General features: G+C 35.1%; 1 protein-coding gene across 1 annotated transcript in view; it reads right to left on the bottom strand.

The window, feature by feature from the left end:
• The window catches only part of LOC140137540 (cdc42-interacting protein 4-like), a 72849-nt gene that overhangs the window by 11632 nt on the left and 40832 nt on the right, over nucleotides 1-20385 (bottom strand). The window contains 4 exon segments of the mRNA XM_072159253.1: nucleotides 1571-1618; nucleotides 8209-8341; nucleotides 9252-9367; nucleotides 15848-15874. Of these exon segments, the coding sequence (XP_072015354.1) occupies nucleotides 1571-1618; nucleotides 8209-8341; nucleotides 9252-9367; nucleotides 15848-15874 (324 nt within the window).

Here is a 20385-nt window from a genome sequence, read left to right as displayed (position 1 = left end):
CTGATCATTGCATATGATAATTGTGTCTTGCATTGTCTTACACCATGCTAAGGTGAAGCATAATGAGCTGCCCCATTTCTTTATTATTAATTTTATTCAATGTACAAAAACGTGTGTAACAACAAGGCCCGCAATTTAACAATGTCAACTTTAAATCAAATATGTGCTGATGATATCACCTTCTAAACTTCTATGATATAAAAATCAACAAATTCGTGAAAATTAAAATCTCTCCATTTGTGAGGGTGGTATAGCATGCACAAAATACACAAACAGTACTAGTTAGCAAGGCAGTTAGAAAACCCAAGACCAGCAGGCTAATGGTCAATCACATACAAGTAAATATAAAATAGGAAGGGGGAGGGGAGGTGTGAAAATATAATTATTACAAAATATCAAAAAACAACATCAAGGGGGAATACACATGGAAATTGTATGCATGGTAATTTTGGATACACATTGCTTGGGGTTCACAGTATTCATGCAGCAAAAGATGCAGCTGGGTAATAGATCAATTTCCAGAAAATTGAAAAGGTCCTTGGCAAGGTGGCCGAGCGCTTGCATGCGAGGTTTGGTGTGGGTCCGTGGAACAAGCCACAGCAAGGGGTTAAAGGGTATTCAACCCTTTTAACAAAAATACTCATTTCATGATAAAACGCTTTGCTTTCTTTAGCAATTTTGTTTCTGGAATTTTGTTTTATTTGGCCGCATTTCTGGAAATCAAGAAATCTCCGCAACAGAGATGACATTTCGGTCTGCCAAAATACATTTTATTAACTACAGAAATTGTGAAAAAATAAATCGCCAAACCGGGAATAGGTTAAAGCACGGGTATCGCCACCTTTAAAATGCTGTTCTTTTGATGCTGAATACTTCGTTTTCTTAACTTTTTTCTGCAATTTGTTTCTTTAGCGGTAAATTAAATTTTCCGTAAGACTGACCATCTCTGCCAGAACAGTTAGATCTCCGATGCAAGATAAGTATTAGCATGCAAGCAATGCTAGCACTGGTACGGAATATTTAAGGTTTTTACTTATTTTATGTTTAGAGCAAATTATATATGTAACCAGCTTTCTGATGATGAGTTTACAGCTATAGCACTTGCATATGTTCAGAATCCATATGAAAATGACAAAATAAACCAAAAATGCAATAGTCAAGAAAGGAAACTTTTGAATGCCTTTTAAAAAAAAAAAAAAGCTTTTAAAACTCAATGCGAAAAGCAAAATGAGCTACTATATATGCAATATATTTACAATGCATACAATTTAGTCCACTGGAAGGAACCAAGATAAAAAGAGAAAACCCAACTGAAATGTCTAACTAAGAACATCAACACAAAAAACATCTAACAAATATGAACAAAAAATTAAACTGAACTGATACTGAACTGAAAAGAAGAAAAAAGAAACAACAACTATTGAATGTTAAATAAGTGCACATGACATACAGGCAGGATGAAGTTGTAAGAAAAATCGGGGATGTCGTGGATTTTTTTTTTTTTTGCAGAACTAAATGCATGACACGCATAACAGAAACATCATGGCATGTTATGTGCAGGTATACTTACAGACGACTGACACGAATTATTTCTATACGGCGAATATCCCATAAATTTCTGGGCAAAATGGAGAAGAATGAGGCGTGGTGAGTGAGTGAGTAAAGGAGAAAAACAAACAAACGAATGCATGACAACAAAGACAAAGAACACACATGAAAAAGCGAACAAAAAAGGAGATTTTTGGTGTTTTCTTTCTCTTTTAGTTATATGTAATTAAGTGAAATGGATTGTGAGCAGTGATCGGTATCTGTGATATACCCTAACATTTAAAACTCGGGAGGGGGTCTTCATTTTGGATTGGGTGGCTATGTACAGCTTAAATTCTTACAATTGACCCCGAAAATGTACAAAATTTGAAGGGAAAAAAAGAGAAATGAAAAATTTGTTAAAAGTTTGGGAAAGTTTCACACGTTTTGCTCAAACCAATGAAAAAGTAAAACTTGTATAAATTCTTTAAAATAATGTGAACCAACACCCCTACCAAACAAGTTTTCTGAAACATGTGACCCGTAGGTATGCCTAAAAGTCTGAAAATGCTACCCAATTCTGCTGCACTTTGGGCTGTTCCAGTTTAATTCTATATACCCCCTATGGGGAACATGACCTTAATCTTCCACACAGGGAGTGTGATTTTCAAATAGAGTCACCCTTTCAGGTAACCCCATTTGAAATTCACACTCCCTGTGTGGGAGACTAAGGACATGTCTTCCATAGGGTGTATGGATTTCAACAGGAATAGCCACCACATTCACAGAACCACCATTCCAATAAGACACCCCTCCCCCCAGGAATTTAGATAATCTGACCACCTTTGATTATGGACAAGTCATCTTTAATCCATTAAAAATGTTGTTCTTTATTATGGAATTATAATCTAAATAGGTATCGGAACAATACTAATTTGACAGATACTTTTCCAACATAACACAGAGGTTACAAGAAAGGCTGCATACATGTTGTTGTCACACATAGAAACAATCAAGCATTTTATTTGGATTTTCAGGGGTCTAATGCCTGAACATATACAATTTGTAAGCTGTGACTATTATTTTGATCAGCTTCTTTGTAATCATATCAAAATCGACAAGAAAAACAAATCTAAAACTTTCTACCTTAGCCTGCCCTATAATCTACACATTTTAGTTATTGACACTCTTTAGTTCCTTGACACCATTCACAGGTACGAGTAATTTGAGCTCTTAAACCTATTTTGCCCAAATCAAAGGTAGCGACAGAGATCTGTTTACTACTATTATTTAGTAACATGCACTGTTTAGCGTCATCTTGCTACCAATGGAATGAAATGTTAATGTTAGGTGACAAATGTGCCTACTTGTGTTGACCGCTATAAAAAAAACTTAGCCTACATGTTTTAACATTAACTGCCGAGGCCCTATCTTCTATTACAGTCAATACCTGCGCTAGCAGACATGAAACTATTGCTACAATACAGAAATTTGCTCATCAAAACAAAAAGGGACCCCTTGTGAAACAATACCATCCGGCATCCTTAACCTTTCGAAAAAACATTCAATGTACACTGACTCACCGAGCACAGTCAATCACCATGACTAGTCCTTCATTTTCAAACTAAAACCACTAGAGGGCACAGTTCACCTTTAATCCATAGTAAAGGAATTACTGCAAATATCCATTCACTAGGATCCACAATATGCTCATCTATCAGGGGCACAGTTCTTAAATCCCAATACATTTGTACATTCATTGAATGACCTTTGAAGATTTGGTACAAAAACTCATATTTCTGCAACTTGAGGTCAAATTTTGCACTATGATTATGTAATTGAGGTTATTGGACTATGCCATTGGGATGAGGCTCTTGTGGTCCATAGTGATTGCACACTATGACTAAAACAGTCTCAACTCCAATGGCAGAGTACAATAACCTCCACTCAACAATCAAATCTCAAAACTTGACCTCAAGTTGTGGCGTATGAGTTTTTGTACCCAACACATTCGAAGGTCAATCTATGTGTGTACAAACAAATAAGGGCTAATGAACTGTGCCATGGCATATTGTGTTGTTGAGAACTAAGTCATATACCCTTAAAAACATAGTGCGTGTTTCAATTTCTATTAACATAATTCTCTCTCTCTTTCGCCATCGTTAACCACAGCGTACATGTACTCAATCATAGCTGCAAATCTCTAGTTTGCACACTGTGAATTACCCAGTGTGTTTCAGTTTTGAACATCAGACAATTTACTGCTGTAAACTAGAACTGGACCAAAATTCCCACGGAATAACATCTTTCCATTGAAAACCGTTCTCACCCTGAAATAATATATGAACAGTTGACTTCATACATTTAAGCACTGATATATTCACCATGACTCCATATGGCGACAAGACTATTTTTATACCATGCCATTTTCTACATAGTACTGGTATTTGAATGACCTGCCCCGTTACCGTTGTCAGATCCAATCTAGAATTCTATTGCATCTAGTTTTATGTTCAAAAAGTTGTTGTACCATGTTAATGTTATTTTGATTAACAGACTGTTTTAGGCTCAAACAAATATTGAGTCAAACTGGTAGTACTGGTCAGTAGTGTAAGAACAATATTATTAGGTCAGTCAATTGTGAAAGTGAAGTTCTACATGAACTAATGGACAATTCCAGTTGAAATCCATACTCCCTATGGAAAGACATGACCTTAATCTTCCACGCAGGGGGTGTATGGAGTCACTCATTCAGGTAACCACATTTGAAATTCACACTCCCAGTGTGAGAAGATTTAGGTCATGTCTTCCATAGATGTATGGATTTCAACTGAAATAACCCAATTAAACCAATGTATCTTTGAACCCGAAAGTACTGCATGCATAATTTCTCAGAAATTGAACTTTTTTTAATCATTGAAACCAACACCCCAATGGATAGTTAATGAGAGAAGAAAGTACGAACGATTTGTTAGCTATGGGTTTGGAGTAACCCCTTAATCTGGGAAGAAAGAAATTGAACAAAATATGAGATCATGAAAACTGAGGGATAATCTGCCATCTTGTAATATAAACCCCTACACTAATCAACTAATGTGTTGGCTACAATGTTTCAGAACAAAATATTAAATCTAGAGAACTGTGATCTAAAAATTCAACATAATCCTAATTGTATTTCTAAAAATTCAACATAATCCTAATTGTATTTCTAAAAATTCAACATTAATAGTATTTCTCCAATATCAATTTGTGTAAGAGCCTTTTTTTTATATCCTTAATAACTTCTTATTTTTGCAATATTGTTTTAAAATTGGATTTTGCGAATAAAGTGCTAAAAAACAAACGAAAACAGTTCCAACTGACCAGCAGGGTGGACTTTGGATGGATCTATAAAAGATTCAAGAAGTGTACACAACCAAGGAAAATAAATTTGCATTACAATAATTCAAAATAAATATTTGTCTATGCTTATACCTCATGGTTGCTTAAAGTGTGGCAGTGATGTCACAGCATGTTTCAACTTGCGTAGCCTTAAAACGCATGCGGCGTTCTCATAATCACTATCATAATACGCTTGCATGTAAAGGCATCACATTTAGAATGCTCGCTTACGTAGAGACATATTTTGACATGACTCAAAGTGATGAGGTGTAGAACTACAAGAAACCTAAGTACCTATGTTTAATTGTTGTTATTAATTACATGAATCATGGAGAAATGCTTATGAAATTTGCATGATTTAATTTGTATGGTTTACTTATGATGACCTGTGCTATATCTTAGCTGTGATATGAAAAATACTGCTCACGGATATGGAACCATAAGCCCAACTTTGATGGGCTTTTTCAGATATCAGAATCAAACATCAACAAATTGTACAACTTCCATTTCACACAATACATTCCATATCACAGTAATCATAACCTCAGCATTCTATCAGTGAAGTGATGCATTTGGTGATTTGAAGGTTTGATGATTATACACATGATTATGTGAGCCAAATCCAATGAAATCCTACTCCAAAACCTGAGCTTAAGACATCTTTTAACTCACTTTCAGGGAATGACGATGCTATAGGGGTTAGGTTTCAAAGGAGACCCATGATCCTTCAGATGGCAAAAGCTCAGATTTGGAAGTAAAATTGTGGACATGCCTACATTATCTCTGCATTCTATGAATGAGTGAAGCAGTCAAAGTGTCCTAAAATATGACATTACATTGCACTAGTATATTGAAAACAGGCTTCCTAATTTGAAATGAAACAAAGAATTGGAAGATATGACCAACACAATGTATGAACTGCATTCTGTAGATGTAAAAGAATAGTATTTCTATTTGGTTAGTAACACTACACCCAACTACCTATGTCATTTTTTTAAAAATCAATCGTCTACTCAAGAGATAGATCATATAGCTCCAGTAGAGGGTGAATTGCTTATGACTGATATGAAGTGAAATCAAGATAGATCAGTCAAGTCAATCAATCAATCAGTCAATCATGCACATAGGTTGTGCAGTTAAGCATGCTGGGTAAGAGTTTTATGTGTCCAGGATTCAAAGCACTGTCAAACTTTTGTTTTCATCCTTTTAATTTGTATCTTGCTACTTCTTTACATCTTTCCTCTGGGGATTGTTACACAAATTACAAACTTCATTAAAGCAATAACCCTCTTGATATTTCTGTAATGAGTCTTCAGTCTTGCACCCCAGGTTTCCATTTTGTGCTTGAATAATCTCTTCCTCCTTTATAACTTGGTTTATTTTAATCAATTTTTATTACATTTCACTAGCACCACAATGGTCTCATTCCAGTGGCATAGTTCAATAACCTCAATTAAACAATCATAGTGCAAAATTTGACCTCACGTTGCAGAGTATGAGTTTTTGTACCTAAATTTTCAAAGGTCATTCAATGAATGTGCAAATGCATTGGGGTTAAAGAACTGTGCCCTGATAGATGAGCATGTTGTGGATCCTAGTGATTAGCCTGTTGTCAAGACTTCATTGAGGGATTGGACAGCCTTATTCCGTAAGCTGTATAATCCCTGCTTTGACACTAGGCTAATTCTGAGTAGACTTACATGAAGGTAATACCAAAATAGAATTTGCTGGATTAGTAAAACAAAATTTGGCACCAAATAATCAAGATGAGATTAATGATTCTTGGTACTTAAGTGCTTTGAACTCTGTACAGAGTTATTAATATTTTTTACTAATCAAGTCTTGGAACATAACTCACAGCATTATGACGCTATATCAAGAAGAGAAAAACCATCAGAAACAAAAACGAAATAAAATAGTGAACAAAAATGAAAATATATTATTAAAGATATGCACCCATGATGATAATTCCATTGCCACATAATTTTCATCATACGTACTAGATCTCCATGCATTGGGCTAAATCCATATCCCCTATGGAAGAATTACCTCAATCATCCATACAGGGAGTATGAATTTCAAATGGGGTCACCCAATGACTCAATTTGAAATCTACACCCCCCACATTTGGGCGATTAAGGTCATGTCTTCCATAGGAGGGTGTATGGATTTCCCATAGCCCATTCTCAAACATCTGTGTATAGCTTCATTTTTATATTGGCATTTTGTCAACTGATCTTAATTGGGCATGATTAATAATTATTTACATCATTATCTATAACACATGTATAGGAAACCTCTGTCAACAAGCTCAGTCGACTCCAGGCATCAGAGTGTTTAATTATGACAGCACAAAGAGTCAACAATATACTTCATTTCCAAGTTGTATGCCCTCATGCTATAATTGGCTCTACAGAAACCTTAAATAGCAATTATGACCCTGTGTACGTCTTATATAAGCACGAGATAGTACCTTGAGTAATACAAGGACGACCTTCAAACCATATAAATATTCGGAAATCAACAAGGCTTACTCAGTAAATCATGTTTTCTTGATTGGTTCAAGTTACTGATAACTATTCCAGATTTATACATGGTCCATTCGACACATAATATGTTATATTACTTAACATTTGATAACTTTTGGAGCAAGTTTAATGCCTGTGTGTGTGGCTTTACCTCTGTGTCTATGAAACATCACATTTTTGACACATCTTTTCAACATTTTTCTGAGGAATGCAAAAATTAAGTTGTTGTAACAGTTCTTGGGTTATAAAATTTTTTTTCAGTATATCGACTGCTCAGTGCCAGAAGTGGGTAAGTGCAATAGCTGCCATGTGTTCCTGCCATTGTAAATAAGTACAATATATTGTGTGTAAATTGCCAAATGTTCACAGGGCAGCTATTGCACTTACACACTTCTGGCACTGAGCAGTCAATATCCGTTACTTGAGAACTGCTTTTCACAAAGATGTGATGTTTCTGATAAATAAAAATTGCAGCCACAGACAGAACCATCTGACATACTCAAAAACTCTTTACTTCCCTGGACTTCTGAAAAGACATCAACGTTATTGTCATCTTTGGATGAAACGGACCATCTGTTGATCTCTCAAAATCCTCTTTCTTATATCCAATATCTAATTATACAAACCTAGACATGATCTCATGAACGTTTTACTCAAACTGTTAATCTTGAAACGTCCTCATAGCTGATAAACTAGACAAAGAACAGTTGTAACAGTAGTCAATAATCTGCTGTAAGGAAACAAGATATCATCCCTTCCGTGTCAAACTTACTTGGTACTTTTGTAGTTCTAAGCGCAAGTTATCTAATTTCTTGCCAATAGCTGATAATTCTTTATCGGTGCTATTTGGATCCCCTAATTGTGTGTTCTTGGCGTACACGTCTCGCATCTTAGTCAATGCATCTCTGTAGAATGGGAGGAAGAACAGTTGGAGAGTATTCAATAAAAATGTTGTTGTGGTATTTTTTCATATAAAACATTTAAAAAAATGTTTTCATGGCTTCAAAATAACCTGACAAATGTTATTGAACTATTTCTGTATACATGTGAGAGAACATTCTGATTGTGCAGCCTTCACACGTGGGCATACCATAAAACCTCGTCTACAACATATAGAGTGCTTTTGATGAAAGCTAAATTAATCCAGGCGCCATTATGGAATTTGAGCAAACAAATTACAGATCCAAGCATATACAAACAAGTATTATTGTAAGACCAATCTATTGTATTGGCATATTTACGCATTAATCGTATTAATTAAGCTTATCAAAAACACTACATATGCTTGTAGAGGAGGTTTTACAGTATTTCATCAAAGTTAAACATCAATTTTCATGAAGACGACTTCCAATTTACAGATTTACACTCATCGACTGCATGGTAATCTTGTTTCAATCATATTTGAAATCGAGTTGCAACTTTTTCCTGGTTCAAGTAGATTTTTTAAGACTTCTATGAAAGCTTGACCCTGCCCCTACACAATATTTTGTTTCAAGCCCCCCCCCCACCTTTTGTCACCATTGGGCTATTCCAGTTGAAATTCACACTACCCCTGTGGAAGATTTTTGAAACACCTTCCTCAGGGGGAGCAAGTTTTTCAAATGTAATTAGTCAAAGTTAATCATTTTGAAACCCATACTCCCCCTGTATTTGGGTTTTACCTATATCTTCCACAGCTGGAGTGAGTATTTCAAATGGAAGTTACCCAATTGTCTATTCTATTTGAAACTTATACTCCCTCTGTGTACGACTTAAGCTAAATCTTCCACAGGGGTTGTGTGGATTTTAAATGGAATAGCCCATTGCAAGTCTTACTTTGCTTTCATCTCCTGATCAATCTGTGCTTGAATCTCATCAATCTTCTTCTGTAGTTCTCGTCTCTGTTGAGATGGAGGCAGGTGGCTAAAGTCATCTTTGGGTTTTACTTCCTCCTGTATGACAAACACAAACCCAGGCAACATTACCATCAAATTCAATGTACTTAAAATTATGTGCAATTCATGCAACTGACTCAGCAACCTTCTATTTGTATTGCAAATGATTAAGTGCAACTTAATAAAACCTAACTTTGATGGTTTTAATTCAATACAGGTACCAGATATATGTAGATTGAATTTATAATTTTGTTTTCCATCCATCATCTACACAATGATAAATGATAAATCACCTATAGAGAAAATGAGCTACATAAAACCAATGGACTTGTTGATTGTCAATGATGCTAAGCATGTTTTGAATCAAAATTAAATTTGAATGTAGTCAAAACATGTTTCTGGAGAGATGAGTTTGGTCAGAGTTATGTGATAGAGTTTTTTGTCATCATATCATGATCATGTTAGAATAGTGCGACCACAAAAAATCAATAGACTGTCACCGAGGTATAAGTTTGGTTATAGACCAGACAGGGGTGTTCTCTTCTGGTCTATGCGCTTTAAGCGCCCTCTTCTTGTCACTACAGAATCATGTGTTCGAATCTTGGCATGAACGAGTGACTCAAAGATAGCGGAGGATACTTCAATGAATTTACGCTTGATGGCTGAGCGGTTTGTGACAAAATGGTGGCAGCGGTAGTCCCTGATGTTTCTTAACACCAGACGGACCCATCCATTGGAAAAAGAGTTAGGAATTAATACAAATGCCTGGCCAGGTATGTTGAGGATGTTGATATAGCATGATACATCATCAGGCTTGTCATTAGTAGAGCTAGTCTAAATCAAGCACATGAAATATTTATGTGACTGAATTGTTGCCTCAATGAATAGTATTGGATGTAGGTAGAGCATTGAATTTGATGTAAGAGCATTTTTGATCGATGTCTATATATAAAGTGACCATGTAAATTAGTAAGTTCCTACAACGTGACTGTAAAATCATTTTGATGTAATGATGAAATACTACGGTTTTCACATTATCATGATCATACGTATATCAGTGATATGACTGGATGATGAAAATGCTCCGCTCACATAACCCTGTACATCTATCCCCTGAATCAAAATTTGCCTCAGTTACATTCAAACAAAAACAATTTTTGCCAACAATAGTTGGTTGAACTTGAAAATGTTTTGCCAACTGAATTATATATTTCTTTTAGCTAAATGTCGCAAATTACATTTTTCAGATTTCAATAGTTTCAGCTAGCTGTAAATATCAGAAGATAAGGCTATAATCTGAAACTGCAATTTCTAAAATGAAATTGTCAAGCATTATTTGGAACAATCCATTCTTGACATTCATAACATCTTAATCGTAAGTATGTTAAATCTAGTAACACCCTCTAATACATACCACACACTAATATAATAGTATAAATATCAAATATGCAAAATGCAAAGAAATAAAACATTCAGAAAAAAATTATGAGAGTGCTTTTAATATTAGAAGACAACATCAACCCAGGTGGCATAACTGGCATGCATCTTGCTGAGGGCTGGTTGGTTGGCTGGCTGGTTTCAAATGGTCTGGCTAGAAAATGTAAACCATAACATATAAAAAGCAAATACAGGGAACACAATTATGTAGATAACAAACAACAACAGTGGGCTGTTTCAGTTGAAATCTTTACACCCCTATGGTAGACATGACCTTAATCTCCCACACAGGGGGTGTGAATTTCAATTTAAGGTCACATCTTCCATAGGGGGTGTATGGATTTCAACTGGAAGAGCCCAATCAAGAGTTTGGTTTCAAAGTAGAACCAGTTCATTGTACTTTGATGATTTGAAAACGGTTTGGGTTTACTTCAAGAACGGTTTAACTTTTAATCCCAAACTTGGACAGTGATCACATGCAACAAAAATGATTCTTATAATTGAACTAGTTCTATTCTGTCAACAGATACAGTTGTGTTCTAATACATGAAACTAATAACGAAATATATATTTTAAAAAAATATTGTGATTACATGGGGAACTAAAACAATTCATATTATTATCTATGTCAAATCTAAACTAACACGTAATCAACACACTGTGTGTTATACTTCATTGCTATACTGGCACAAGTACAATGTGAACATGTGCTCTAATCAAACACAGAATACGAGGCAGTTTTGACTAAATAAAAACATGCACCAAACTGTGCAATAAATGTATATAAATAAGCAACCATCAAAACTTTGTATGGATAAAAAGAAGCTACCATTCATTCCCATCCCCAAAGACATGTGTCATCAAAGCACCCACAACAATACTGTGCTACCGACAAAAATGCCCGCTGCTGTCTGCAAAATTCAGCAACCATGTTTTGCTGTCTGCAAAATTCAGCAACCATATTTCAGTAATGTATATATGTAACCATGTCAATATCAATAAATTATTAAGTTATACACAACACAATGAATGTTTATGAGAATAGTTTTGCATATTTTCTGGTCAGTTTTATCACCACCAATAAGTAAAATATGTACACAAATGTTGCGATTAAAATGGTAAAATATGTACAGTAAATGTTATTAATATTGGCATTACATGTATCTCTCTTTCTCAAAGCCATTATTAGGCAGATGCAGGACCTATTTGCCCTCAATAACAAACTTCAGGAATGTATAGGACTATGGATAAATGACAATGTTCCAAACAAATTTAACAAGAATAACTGCTGGCAATAACAAAAGGCAATATCCATGTATATTTACACTTGCAGGCAGCGAACTGCACTTGTTTACATTTTGAGAGCGCATACAGTGTAAACATGGAAAAGGGGTTCGATTGGCTGAATCGACCGTCTGACAAGCATAACAACAAACCGATAATCTCATTGGCCGATGATGCATCAAAAACGTTAGTCCGCCCAGAGAGTAGCTCAAGGGATCATAAAGCCCTGCGTCATCAACAGGACACTCACATTGATCAGAGCACAAGATTACCATTCTTTCTCAAAGTCAATGTAACAATGAAAATTGTCATCATGTACATGTAGTGGCTCAATTTAGATGAACCTAACAGCTGGAATGGGCTGTGGCTTTCCAACAATAGTCCTGTTTGAAACTAACAAAGTTTGCATGGGTTGTTCAAGGGTAGCAGTTACACTATTTAAGTCCTAAAGCTAAACCTTAATCCTATCACTAATTCAAGGGAACTGACACTAGTCATAAACACCACATACATATTGATAACACAGCACAGACAAAAACACACTAAAAACAGTTGGACATCCCCACAGTTGAGAGAAAATCTTGAGGACGGCAGCAACACATAACACCGTACAAGCTGACTTTTTTTTTACATCTAGACTTCTTGTCAAATCAAATGTGTATTTTGGGCCAATTCCTAGATGTTTCCACATGACTGCAGACGACAAGTTTCAAATTTTCTTAAAAATTACAGAATTATACTGTAAATTTTCATGGCCATATTTGAAATCAGCATAAAAACTGCATTAAAATGAGTACAAGCAAGCCTAGTATTGGTTCTTCGGATAGCTCTTATGTTATGTTGAGAACATGATGATCTATACACCTGCCACTTTTGCACGCCAATGAATGTTACTCTAAATCTAGTTTTATTAAAAAGGGACTACTAAGGTTGAAAATTATGGCTTTTAAGGGCCTTCATTGTTTATTTCTGATCCTCACATTATATGTTACTTTGTGTCTTGCATTGTCTTACGCCCTGCTATTGTGAAGCATATACGCCGGCTCCTTCATTACAAAAATCATATTCATAAGTTGATTTGAACATATTCATTCAATTTTGTTGCTTTGTTATTTCAAGCCATGGACACGTAATTATTTGGATATAAATTTTGATTGCTCAATCTGTTGTTATTAATATCAAAACAACTTTAAGGGGGAATTATTTTTAGGCTCAATGTACAACCTTGTAAACACAGTGTATTTGTACACATTTTTCAGAAAACGACAGCTGAGGACACATCACACATTCCAGGAAATCCATCTAGCGCCCCCTATGCGTTAATCTAATTCCTGCATGACAAGAGTCAATAAGTGTATGTCATACTGTGGCCTCGCTTAATTAATTGGCTACGTCTGATTTTCTTTGGGGAAACATTGACAGGAACAATTAATTAACAGAGGATAGTATACAGTGCTATTACTGATTAAAACTTGTTTGGAAAGATTAGTAGGACTGGATGTGATCGTAGCCTTGCGATATCAAAGTTTGTACAAGCTAATAATACCTATATTCTTTAATTGTTTCTCCAATTCTACGTTCTATGAAGTTATTTTTGAACTTTCTTATTTGAGCTGTTTTCTATTTTCACTTGAAAGCTGGCAAGCATTGAAGAGAAATTGTGTTACGTTTAAAAGATACTAACATTTACTGGTGACATATCAATCCGTTTCAATGAAAAAAGTTCTCAGTTCAAAATATCTAACGATACCTTCTTTATTCCATATAAACACAGGCTGTATAATACAAGAATTTGGAGGCCTTAAAATAAACCAGAAACCAAGACTCTGCAAAAACTACTAGAAATAATTTTTAAATACTTTCAATACACATTCATTTACGTTAACAACGCCTACACTGGTACCTAAATACTGGACTATTTCAGCTGAAAGCCATACATCCCCTATGGAAGCCATGACCTTAATCTCCCACACAGGGAGTGCGACATTCAAATGGAATCATCCATTCAGGCAACCCCATTTGAAATTCACACTCCCTGTGTGGAAGATAAAGGGCATGTCTTCCATAAGGGTGTATTAATTTCAGTTGGAATAGCCAATTTGGAAGCCTTACAAATTAACTCTGCAGGAACTACAAGAAATGAAAATGACAATCCAGATTCATTTACGTCAATAGCACCTACACTGGTAGCCATGAATAGATTCAAAACTAAACAGTTTCAATCTTTGAAAATTACACTAAACTACCAATTTCATTCCAGAATTTTAATTTCATTCTAATTTTTTCATAGTACATATTGTTCAATTCCTATAACAACCAGAAATATCAGCCCACTTATTCTCTGTTCCAACTTCAATGACGCCTCTGTCACTTTCAAGGAGGCGTTAGAGTGGTTTGCTGAGACAGGTGCCCTGTTCAATTCTTAGCAACTCAATGCTGTATTGATCACATCTTTATTTGCTCCACTGCATTTACACCCACAAACCTCTTTCAGACAGTGAATGGAATTTGTCTAGCGTAATGTCACAAGGTGTCACCGTTACTGGAAAGTATAATAAGAATACAAACAAAATCTGACCAACATTCCTAAATGCAGAACCACTGACAGACCGACCAACAAGTTGTGATTTCAAACAGTACATAAAAAGTCCTAACTTTACAGAAACAACTGAACTGAACAAACTAAAGAATATGCACAGGTCTTGGTTTATCAGTGACATGACACTGCCTACTAAAAACAGCATAACCTTAGACTTTGCCCACAAGATTTTATATGCAAAAACATTTCCAATTATTCAACCATATTCTATATGTACCTCTCTGATATCTGATTTGTGTCTAGCAAAAAACCTGTCCACCAAGCAAAAAATGATCAACAACAAAAACAGACATTCTCATCAGCTAACGAGCATACAATTTCACAAACAAACCAAACTTAAGATCCTAATATGAAATCAAATTCAATCACGCAACAGATGAGTATGGTGCACAAACAGAGAACAATAATCAGCCTGCTTAGCTTTGTTTTTATATATATTTGATTATTCTACGATGGCATGAATGGAAAGCACAGATCACGTCAGCCATATTATTCAAGACATATGATGGGGCTACAGAAAAAGAATGAACACAAGAGAGAAAGAGGGGCAAGGGTGGTGCTAGATCCAGCAGAAATGACTAGGCACTGTCTACACAATAGATGCGCGGTGCACTGGTCCTGCGTGTTAAACGTAAGGGTGGTGGTGACGGGTGTCATTGTTAACAGCCCAAGCTTCCACTACATTGGTTTGTTTTAGTAAAGCATAACAAACATTTTGAATCATTACACTTAAAAAGACAAAAAAAGAGCTGATGAAATCGTTGATAATGATGATGTTAAATGATCAATTCACCCCACAAGCATATGTGGATTGATAATTGTTAAAAGTAGAGACGTTAGAAGAGACGGGAGGCGGGAGACGGGTGTTAGCGATTTTCAATTTGTTTTATATTCCAACCACAGCCAAGAAAACGGTGCAACATTCAGATTGGATATTGGCTCTAAGCTTCACAAGTTTTTCTCACTCTTGATGCATAAACTCAAGTGAACTGTACAAAATTTGCAAAAATAAATTCTTTTCAAACTAAACAAAAAGTGGGTGAAATCAAGCAAAATGTAAAATATAGCATGGGAGACTGCTCTCTTTTTTGATACTCAACCCCAGCATTGTGGGAAAGTATAAATAAACTAAGGCAAAAACCGCTAACATCCGTATCCGTACAAAAGAAAAATGGCCATTTTTTTGTTGCTTTTGTTGAAAATAAAAATTGTTTTACCTTTCGTCTGCCAAGACTTCTCCTTTTCTGTGTACAGAATTACAGGAAGCCAAATCAAAATATGACCCATGTCAAACATAAAATATACTTAAAAAAATACAGTTTTACTTTTCTCTCAAGTTAGCTCGATCATAAAATACAACATGAACTTAGCATCGACATAACATCAGATTGAACGATTCGAAAGACAATATTATTCATTTCAATTAATATAATTGCCAAGTTTGATCGTATTCCTAAGCTAAAGCATGCACTTTTACAAGAATTTCTACCACAACAACATGATTGTTTCTGAAAAATTATTGTTTCCTTGTTTGCCTTTTTAAAGAGCAATTTTTGTTTGAAGTTCCCAAATGTGGAACCAAAACCTGAAACTGCTTTCTCTCCTATTTAGTTACAATTTAATTGCTTGTCTATCAACTACCTTGTTACATTAGCTACCCTAGACCTACATCCTTTATGAAATGAACAACAGAGGTGGAACGAAAAACAAACAAGAACAGAAAGAGAAAGGACAACAAAATGAAAGAATCTTGTTGGTGAAAAGCACAATTAAAAAAGCAACAAAACTTTTAAGCAAAGGGATGGACGACAACACAAATACAAGCATTTTATCAGTTTTTTTCAAGCAGTACATACTACGTCATACTAATTTAAACTAGAATTTATCAAACGCATGCATAGTTCACTACTTATTTTTGTAACCGCATTCTACGACATTTGGTTGCCATGCAAAAGGAAGCTCACGCCACCAGTGGTATGCAACAAACATGCAGTGATGCAAGCCGATGATGAAAGGGTGCAACCGACGTACCAGGATTACGGATATGATACCTTCGTGCTTTTGGGAAGGAAAAGACAAAATGGAATAATGAAAAAGCGCCCTCAAGCATTGATTTACTCATGGTGTATTTGTTGTAGATTTTTAATTGGAGTAAAGTGTAGAAATAAAGGTGAATGGTTTGTTTTTTGATGCCATATAAATGAGGAAATAAAAATGTATGATTGAAGAACAAAAATGAAATGAAGAATTCATTTATTATTTTGTAGAAAGACAATCATTTGAATAAAAAAAAATTAAATGCAGTAAATTGTATTGGACAACCTAATGTATGGTATTGATAAGCTAATTTTGTATTGTTTTTCTTCATAAATAATAAATATGATAAAAATAAGATCAGAACAAAAAAAAAATTAAAATAACAAAAGTACTGATATTAGATTACTTCTAAAAACAATGAGAGCAGAATTTCATTCAAATCCATAATGATGGTAATAACACACATACAATAACAAAGCAGCTGCTACCACCTAAAATGATCATATGACTTAATCATGTGACTTGCATTCAAGATGATAGACAGAAAGAACAGGATTATGGGATTGATAGAAGGATTGGTATTTGGTGAAACAAGGAAAAGATCAAACAATCACAAGATGGGAAGGGAAATATGGCAGGAGTGACAGATGCGTTTTATAACAACCAACTCAGAAAAAACAAACAAAAATACCTTTTTTCCTAAACGATGAAGTATGGGGATTTTAATCTTGCGTGAACTGCCGCCATCATCCTGAATAAAAACGCATAAAAATACAGGCGGAATGTGGTAGGAGAACGTGGGATATGAAAAGAACATAAATTGAAATGAGTCATTGTTGACAATTGTAACTTTGGTGGTAAGTCAAAAATGAAGACAAAATATGAACGATTATGTACCATGGTATCCATGACGATAACGCAACACTTTGGTTATTTTTATCGCAACGTAACAACAAACATGATACCAAAATGAATGGTGTGTGTCACGACAAGTTAGTTGTGATTAGTGTTTTAACACACTGGAATTATGGTTGAAAACATAGTTTGCGATAAATTGATTTGATTGCGTGCTCTTACCACCTTTGTGTATGTGTGGGTGGGTATGTTTGAGTGCGGATGTTGGGTGAGGCATATGTCCTTGTGCCCAACTTTTCTTGTTCTATCGGATATAAGTGCGCCTAACTCCATTATGGTTGTCAGTTAAACAATAGAAAGGGGCTTAACATTCCTAACTTTTCCCTACGATGAAGAATATATGTCATTATTGGGATATAGGCTTACTAAATTTTTTAAGAACCTGATTAAATCTTTGATTCTAACAAATTTGCTGTTAACTTTATTGGTCAACAATTTGAAAACCAATAAATTTCGTACTTCCTACATGTAATTGCATCTATCAAAATGAAAAGTGTGCATTTGATTCAGGGTGTGTGCTGTCTCAAAGAAAGAATCACAAGAATTTTTGTTACAAGAGAAAAGGCGAGATAATCAACGATTTACAGCAAGAGGTATAGAACTGAAAAGTGCTGAGGATTGGATTCCTTTTGAAATTCTCTTTTCTTTTATCATCATTCAGCATGAAGCATATCCAATGCCTAAAATGCTTCTTCACACTCACACAACTTTGATATACTTCAGTTGAATAAATTATCCTCTGAAAAGAATCAAAACACCCGATTTTTGTTCCAGCAAGATGCTATACAGTGTTCAACTTACTGATGGGAAAATTATATGGTTCGCTTAAATTCAGAGAAGCAACATGCCCAGTGTTACGAGTCTACTCATTTATAAGTTGAACAAAGTGTACTGGATGACCTTGTGAAAGAACCATCCAAACGTGTTCAACCCATAGTTATTTCAATGGAGCGTGACCCCACAATCAAATCATTCATGACTTCTCAAAAAACGGTCACCTGAAGATTAGATGAAATCATTGATTTAATAAATTAGTTTGTGGATTATTGTATCAATAATTTAAGGGCTTGTGAGCCTAGTTTTTAGTTTTATACTCGAAAATAGCGCAAATAATTCCAGTCAGTTCATCACCTACAAGTCATATGTTCTGCGTTATACAAGTGTAAGGGACACAAAAGATGTGTGTGTTTAATAATTTAATGGAAGGTTACAAAAGAGCTTCATTTTATTAGCTAACGGCAAATCCTTTCAACATGATTGTCTATAATCTGAATGGGCACTACTGGCTGTCTTACAGTGCCTCTAATTGGTTAATAACATGATGTAATCATCCTAGTAACCAATCAAAATAGAGCTTTAAGACTTTTAAGCTAAATCCTCTCCAGCCCTGCTGGCCATTTTACCACATCTGATCTTTGATTGGCTCAATACATGATATAGCCCTCTTTGTAACCAATCAAAATGCTTCTTAGAGGCAGATAATCCAACCGGTAGTGCCCAATGAGTTAAAGGTGGAAATATCGGGAGGTTTGTGATGGTCAAAAGATGAAAAGGATCGAATACATCATTCTGACTACTGACAACTGGGATAGGGAAAAGAGAATACTGCACACTAATTTGGCATCACCATGACATCGTTGCCAGCCTGAGTAGTAAAGGATGCAGTAGATACACTCAGCCAAACACAATGATGTGGGCTGCATGCTCTTACATCGTAGAGGAGAAAAATATCGAAACTTAAAAAATGTAAAATAAATGAATCAATGAAACAAAACAGGAGAAAATCTTCATTGAAAGTAAAACTCAACTTCAAGGGTTAAATAAACATAAATCAACTGTAAAATCAAAAGTATCATAATCCTATCAAAGTTTTACATAAATCATAATAATATTATGGTAACAGAAGTGAATCCTATAATGAACATTGTTTCCTGGAAAAAATATAACCAATTGGACAAAATAATGTACATAGATCATTATCTAAATCAACATATAATATAACACATAATAATTATTGAATAAAGCTGTAACATCATCCATGGTTCCAGCCTCCAAGAAGTGCGTAAGTTTCACTTATTAGCAACTGGTTCCAAGAAAAATATATAGTTTTGCATATTGCAGTGTGCTCTCTATTCAAATCTTGAATGGACAAATTTCACTACATATCAGTGTAAAGGCCTGTGTATAGTCGGACGACTTGGGGGCATTTTCCACAGTGACAGACAGAGCAGCAAATCCAACTGCTAAGTGTCAGAAGTGTTTTTTTGACCAAGAGTATTATGTGTGAACTAAACCATCCATTCAAATTCTGAATAAGTGTGCAAATCTGGTGAAATCAATCGTGATGCATCATGGTTAACTTACTGAATGATTAAGCAATGAAAAGGTGATACTATCAGCCTGTCCTTTTTGTTGTTTTGTTTTCAGTTTAGGTTGTGTTTTTTTATAAAATGTTTTTAGTATCTTTCACAAAATTAAGAACAGCAATGTAAAAATGAAACACATAGATATTCTTATAGAAACTCTAGAATGAAATAATGCACTCCCAGCTCAACGGGTCTTCTGGTTTTTGAGGTTTCTAAATATAGAAACTTAACTGGTACTTTGTTGTCCATTTCACATAAAAATGTATCGTAATGTATATGTAATAACCACACATAACATTGTTGGGCTAGAAAACCTCCAATGTACTTGTGGCCCTTGAACATGCTTTAAAACAATACTGGCAAAAGGTTACATAGGAGATTTTGCTTTAAGCATGTTCAGGAGCCAATGACACGTAGGAGGTTAACTATGAGTGCAA

The sequence above is a fragment of the Amphiura filiformis genome, chromosome 17 (genome assembly GCF_039555335.1).
Source record: "Amphiura filiformis chromosome 17, Afil_fr2py, whole genome shotgun sequence".
In the NCBI taxonomy this organism is placed as follows: Eukaryota; Metazoa; Echinodermata; class Ophiuroidea; order Amphilepidida; family Amphiuridae; genus Amphiura; species Amphiura filiformis.
Note: the sequence above shows the minus strand (reverse complement) of the source record. Positions and strands in the feature narration are given on the sequence as shown.